Below are 6,450 nucleotides of genomic sequence, written 5' to 3'. Positions count from 1 at the left end.
TGACCGATTCCTTATTAAAAAGTCTCCTACCTTCATTTTCATCCTCCAGTGCACCTACATTAAGCATTGCTTTGGAAGCGTAGATAACCTGCATTGGACTCCAATTTATCTTTTTAAACAGAAGGTCACATCTGGCCTTCCAAATATTCCACAAAGTAGTAAAGATGAACTCTAAATTTAAATTTGGGTGATTAGTAGACAAGATCAGGTTGATGACATCAGAAGGATATAAATTATGATCTAACATGTCTGATTTAAAACCTAATTAAACCCACACAGATCTAGAGAAGGTGCATAGGAAGAAAATGTGCAAATCAGATTCAACACAGCCGCACCTACAACACTCTTTTTTGATGTGTTTGGAAAATCTAGAGACCCTCAACCCGAAGCAATAGCCCTTCTAATAAGCCTCCAAGCAAAAGTTTTAACTCTAGGAGCCAAAGTTATGCTCTTCCAAACCTGGTTGAGAATGTCTATCTCTTGATTGGTCACAAGAGATCCATGATTCTAGTATTATCCTGGATCTCCTGCACAAAAGTTTTATAAGCACTTTTTGTGGTACAAGTAGCATTAAGAGCGTGAATCTAGCATATGGTATCATCAATATCAGCATTAATAATAGGAACATTCAAAACGTTATTTTTGAAAGTATCATCAAAGTAGGTACTAATCTTATCTTCATCCCAAACTTTAGAATTAGGTTTCCAAAGATCACTAATAATGCTAGGACAAGGCCCATTCAAGTTGGGTTTGAGATGATCATAAATTTTGTCCCAATCTTTGCACCAAGGATTGTTCCAAATGGAGGAGTTACCTTTAGTAATTTGCTACTCTGTTTTTTGGTTTTCCAGTCGTGGGGTGATTTCGAACACAACGTCGCTACTCTGCAGAAGCAGAGCAGGCAGGTGGCGTGAGTGATGGATCGGTCACGGAGCGAATTCCAACAGACAGCTGGGTCAAAACTCAAAAGGGAGAGTGGGAAATGCCGAAAACGTCAGCCAGCACGGGGCGCTCGCTGGAACCAGTCCACAGCAGTCCTCGCGTGGACCCAACTCCCAACCCACCTCCCCCGTACCGCAAGTCCGCAACGCACTCGGCGGCTGAGGCTCCGCGGGCTCCCACTCCAAAAACCCTCCTCCACTCCAGTCTCTAGGCCGTACCGCCACCACCGCACCGGCTCCAAATCGCCCCACCCGCAGCAGAATGCTCCGCCGCATACCGGGCGCCTTCACCGTGGCCGCGGGCTTCCGCCGCTCCCTCTGCACGGCGCGCTCCCGCCGTGGGCCCTGATCCAGCGCGCGTCGGTGGACGAGTCCGGGGCGCCGGCGAGCCCCCGTCCGTCGCCGGCCTTACCTTCCCCGCCCACCTCGTCCACCCGCGCCGCCCCGGAGCCGGCGACGGCCTCCTCCTCGTGCGCTTCTGCCACGCCCGCCTCGACGCGCACGCCCTCGGCGACCTCGACGCCCTCCCAGCTGCGCAGCCTCTCCTGGGCCGGCACGGACGTGGACCCGGAGGTGGTCCGCTTCGTCTGCAACGCGCTCACCGGCGAGCTCTACCGCCTCCCGGACCTCGACGGCACCAAGAGGACCTCCGCCTGCCGCCACCTCGGCCTCCTCACCCAGTCCCGAGCCGGTGACGGGCCGCCTGACAGGTACGCGGTGGCCGAGATGTTTACTGCCGGAGACCCGGAGGAGGAGGGGGACGGGGGCTTCGTCATGCGCCGGTTTCTCTCGGAGACGGGGAAGTGGGACAAAGTGACGGGCTTGCCGTCCCCGCTGCCCGCTGGGCGGAAGATGGACATCGGCAACGCCGTGGTGGCCTTCGGCGACCGCCTGTGGTGGATCGACGACAGCTGGGGTGCCATCTCGGTGGACCCCCTCAGCGACCGTCCGGAGCTCCGGTTCGTCGAGCTGCCCAGAGGCAGCGTGCTCCCTGACCTGGACGGCATGGCGTCGACGGGGATATTGGGCAGCCACCGGCGCATAGGGGTCAGCGAGGGGAAGATGCAGTACGTCGAGGTGTCCAAGGAGAAGCCGTATGTGATCAGCTTGTTCTCGCTCGACGACGAGGGCAGCTCCTGGACGCTGGACCATGAGACGGCGTTTGCTCCAATTTGGGATGATGCACTCCTCTGTTCGGCACCCTTGGAGCAAATGCTGGCAATTGGCGCCATCAACCCACTCAAAGCCAACATCGTGTACCTTGCCTGCGGCGACAAAATTCTTGGCGTCGATGTGGTTACTAAGAAGATAACTAGGATTTCTGGTCTAGCTATAGCTGTGCCAGATCTCCCCCTACTACCATGTGTGCTTCCAACCTGGCTGGAATCAAGCCAAATTCCATCTGCAGGTAACATTCACATTTGCTTGAGTCCTGGAGGTGCTGAAAGCGAGTATACTATACAGCTGTTAGTTTAGCCCATTGGACACATTTCATTTTAACTTGTCTTGTGAAGTTATGTGCTTGGAGCCTTGGAGGCTTATGCAGGGTCCTCTATATGTACACAGATTGCGCTAGAATTTGGGAAAACTGGGGGGAAATTGAGATGAATTAGAGGGAGTGTTGTTTGGAGTCTTGTTGTTGTGATCCACCAGTACTAGAAACAAAAGTACAGATAGGAGCTTTGGATGGAATATAGCTCAAGCAAAAGGCCGAGTATGTTCCAGTCTGTTCATCTTCTGGTTCTGCTGCCCTTTAAATCTCATCAGAACCTGCCACCTCTTATCCTAGTAGCAGCAATGTCGCATGGCCCTTGTGAGTTGTGACTACCTATTATTATTACTTTTGATGCCTTTATATATATATGGAGAAAATATCAGCCTATCATCTCTGTGTTGAGTTGTGGTACCTGCTGCATCCTCTGCTCAGTACTGAAATCATGTCTATGTTGAATATGTAGAACATATTATTATTATGTATGTGCCTTCCTCTCATGCACAACCGAGACGTGTCTCCCCAAAAATTGCTACTGGGAGCTCGATGGCATCTTGCCGTGCGCACCTTCCCTCTCAATACTGTTCCATGGAGCTTCTGTGCCACCTTATATTATCATTTCATTGTTGCTTCTATATTTCTATACCAGCACATTGTTGTTTGTATCCCTGTTTCTGAAATTTTCATGTCACCACATCCATATTGTGTATCAGGGCAGACTACTAGGGAACATGTTACATGTTTATTTGTTTGATTGGTTATTTGTATTTCTATATGCATTTTATTCATCTAATTACTGTAATCTGTCCAATGTCTCATTCTCCTTTGCCATTTCAAGTCATTTACGCTATGCAGAGAAATGTATATGGTGTTATAGTTGTTTAAGTTCTTGCTTTCATTGTTGCAGGTTGGAGCAAGAAAAACACCCTTAAAAGTGAGGTATCGCCAAACACTGTCAAAAGGGAGAATTTGCATGTCGAAATAGATTTGTTGAAATGAAGTGCACCGGCTAATCTTTCTTATGGTATTTTCTCATAACTAGCTCTCCTTGTTTCATGTACTCCCTCCGTTCCAAAATAAGTGTCGTGGTTTTAGCTTATTTTGGAACGGAGGGAGTATTATTCATCACAGCCCAAATCCTATTGTGGTGCACTTTTCTGATTCACCAGGCATGACTTATTATTACAAAGTTAAAACTTGGAGTGTGAAACATCAAAAGGGTTATGCATGATCCATTGTTTTTCATCATTAATATATTATTAACACCTACTAATCTTATGATCTTACCTAAATTTGCTGCTTGTTCTTGCAACTGTTGAAGTATATGGATTGCCCAACCTTCTCCACGAGTTTGGACCTTTTGGCTCTACTACTCTTCGGTTCAAATCTCGCTTCCGTAATTTAAAGGGGGTGTTGAAGTATAGGTGGATTACCCAAGGCTCACACAGATTGCGCATTCTGTGGTGCAGCACTCCCAAACCGCTTTCATGCCGGACTGCAACATCCTTGAAGGGGTGGTCGTCCTTCATGAAACACTCCATGAAATCCATTCCAAGAAGTTAGATGGTGTCATTTTTAAGGTGGATTTCGAGAAAGCGTACGATAAGGTTAAATGGCCCTTTCTCCAACAGGCATTGCGTATGAAAGGTTTTGATGAAGCCTGGCGACGCCAGGTTGAATCATTTACGCAAAAAGGGAGTGTGGGAATTAAAGTGAATGACGATATTGGTCATTACTTCCAGACACATAAAGGCCTAAGACAAGGAGATCCGATGTCCCCTATCTTGTTTAACATTGTGGTTGATATGTTAGCCATCTTGATAGGAAGGGCTAAGGAGAATGGTCAAGTGGGTGCCTTGGTACCTCATCTGGTTGATGGAGGTGTATCCATCCTTCAGTACGCTGATGATACAATCATCTTTATGGAACATGACCTGGCCAAGGCGAGAAATATGAAGCTGGTGTTATGCCTTTTCGAACAATTGACTGGGTTAAAGATTAACTTTCATAAGAGCGAGCTGTTCTGCTTTGGTAGAGCCAAAGACGAACAGGAAGCTTAGCGGCAATTGTTTGGGTGCGATTTGGGGGATTTACCTTTCTCTTACCTAGGTATTCCAATCCACCATAGAAAGCTGACCAATAGAGAATGGAAGTGCATCGAAGACCGGTTTGAGAAGAAACTGAGTTGCTGGAAGGGCAAGCTCATGTCATATGGAGGCCGATTAATTTTGATTAATTCGGTGCTCACGAGTATGCCTATGTTTCTTTTATCGTTCTTTCAAGTCCCAGTTGGTGTTAGGAAAAGACTGGACTTTTATCGATCGCGTTTCTTTTGGCAAGGTGATGATCTAAAAAGAAAATACAGACTTGCAAAATGGGATATCATCTGTAGACCGAAAGACCAAGGGGGTCTTGGTATTGAGAATCTTGAAGTCAAGAACAGATGCCTTCTTAGCAAGTGGCTGTGGAAGCTTTCTTTTGAGACTGATGCCATGTGGGCCCAAATCCTTCGCAGCAAGTACCTACAGACAAAGTCCTTGTCTCAGGTCACAGTCAGGCCAAATGACTCACCGTTCTGGAAAGGCCTGATGAAAGTCAAACAATCTCTGTTTAATAGGACAAAGGTTGTTATTGGCAACGGCGCTAGTACACGATTCTGGGAGGATACTTGGCTCGGTGAGACACCCTTGGCCATTCAATATCCGTCTTTATATCGTATTGTTCAACGACGTGAGGTGTTCGTTGCTACGGTGTTTCAATCCAACCCCCTTAATATTCAGTTCAGACGGTCGTTAGTGGGCAATCGTTGGGAAGACTGGCTCCGTCTAGTTCGGAGACTAATGGATGTCCATCTTTCTCAACAACCCGATGAATTGCGTTGGAAACTGACTAGGACTGGAGTTTTCACGGTTAAATCAATGTATATTGATGTGATTAATTCGAGCTCCATTCCTACATCCAAGCATGTTTGGGCTGTCAAAGTTCCTTTGAAAATAAAAGTGTTTATGTGGTTTGTCCATAAACAGGTTATTTTAACCAAGGATAACTTGCTTAAGCGTAATTGGACAGGACCTACGAGGTGTAGCTTCTGTGATCGGGACGAGACGATCAAGCATCTCTTTTTTGATTGCCCGCTTGCTAGAGTACTCTGGCGGATGGTTCACATTGCTTTTAATATTACTCCACCGAATTCTGTCACTACGTTATTTGGGACATGGCTCACTAGGGTTGAGCCTGAATTAGCGAGACATATTCGGGTTGGAGTTTGCGCTTTGTTGTGGACTATCAGGACTTGCAGAAATGATTTGGTTTTTAACAGAACATCACGTATTCATTTTTTGCAGGTTATTTTTCGAGCCACGGCCATGATCCGTTCATGGTCGCTACTCACTCCGATGGTGGCCAGGGAGCATTTGGTTACTGGATCTATCCGCTGGGAGATGGTAGCTCGGGATATCTTCAACCGGTTTGGATGGCGGTCATGTAATAGGATAGGCAATTAGTTTACCTATCTATGTTTAGCCAGCCGGTTGTGGCGTCTTATCTTGGCTAGTCTGTGTGTCCAGCCTCTTTTGCTCTGTGTGAGCTGTTTTTTTATTACTTTTCAGTCGGAGACTTTGGAACCTTGTTGGAACCTTTTCTTTCGTTAATAAGATGGCCGTATGCATCACTCTGATGCAGAGGCCGGGGAGACCCCCCTTTTCAAAGAAAAAAACCAACCTTGGGTTACCCCTATCTATGTGCGTTTAGGGCTTATCATGTCATGCATTAGAGGGGGTGTTGAAGTATAGGTGGATTGCCCAACCTTCTCCATCTGTTTTGGACTTTTGGTCTACTGGTTAGTGCATGAAACTTAATAGCTACTTTGTCATAAGACCATGTCATAATTTTGGTTGCAACAGTGAATAAACAAAGGATGTTTGCAGTCTGCAGATGGCATCTCATTTTTGTCTAAAGCAGTATGAACTGGATCTGTTTGTGCTGTTGTGTACTTCTGAACTCATGTTTGTGTTTACT

At 46.8% G+C, this 6,450-nt stretch overlaps 1 protein-coding gene across 1 annotated transcript; it reads left to right on the top strand.

The window, feature by feature from the left end:
* The first annotated feature begins 917 nt into the window (after positions 1 to 917).
* LOC123159495 (uncharacterized) lies at positions 918 to 6,139 on the top strand. The gene is made up of 3 exons (XM_044577334.1): positions 918 to 2,349; positions 3,341 to 3,457; positions 5,778 to 6,139. The coding sequence occupies exons 1-2, from the start codon at positions 918 to 920 to the stop codon at positions 3,430 to 3,432; spliced, it is 1,524 nt and encodes a 507-aa protein (XP_044433269.1). The 3' UTR covers positions 3,433 to 3,457; positions 5,778 to 6,139.
* The last annotated feature ends 311 nt before the right edge of the window (positions 6,140 to 6,450 follow it).

This window comes from Triticum aestivum, chromosome 1D, assembly GCF_018294505.1.
Source record: "Triticum aestivum cultivar Chinese Spring chromosome 1D, IWGSC CS RefSeq v2.1, whole genome shotgun sequence".
Classification (NCBI taxonomy): domain Eukaryota; kingdom Viridiplantae; phylum Streptophyta; class Magnoliopsida; order Poales; family Poaceae; genus Triticum; species Triticum aestivum.
The sequence above is the reverse complement of the archived record's forward strand: the minus strand, read 5'-3'. Positions and strand labels throughout refer to the sequence as shown.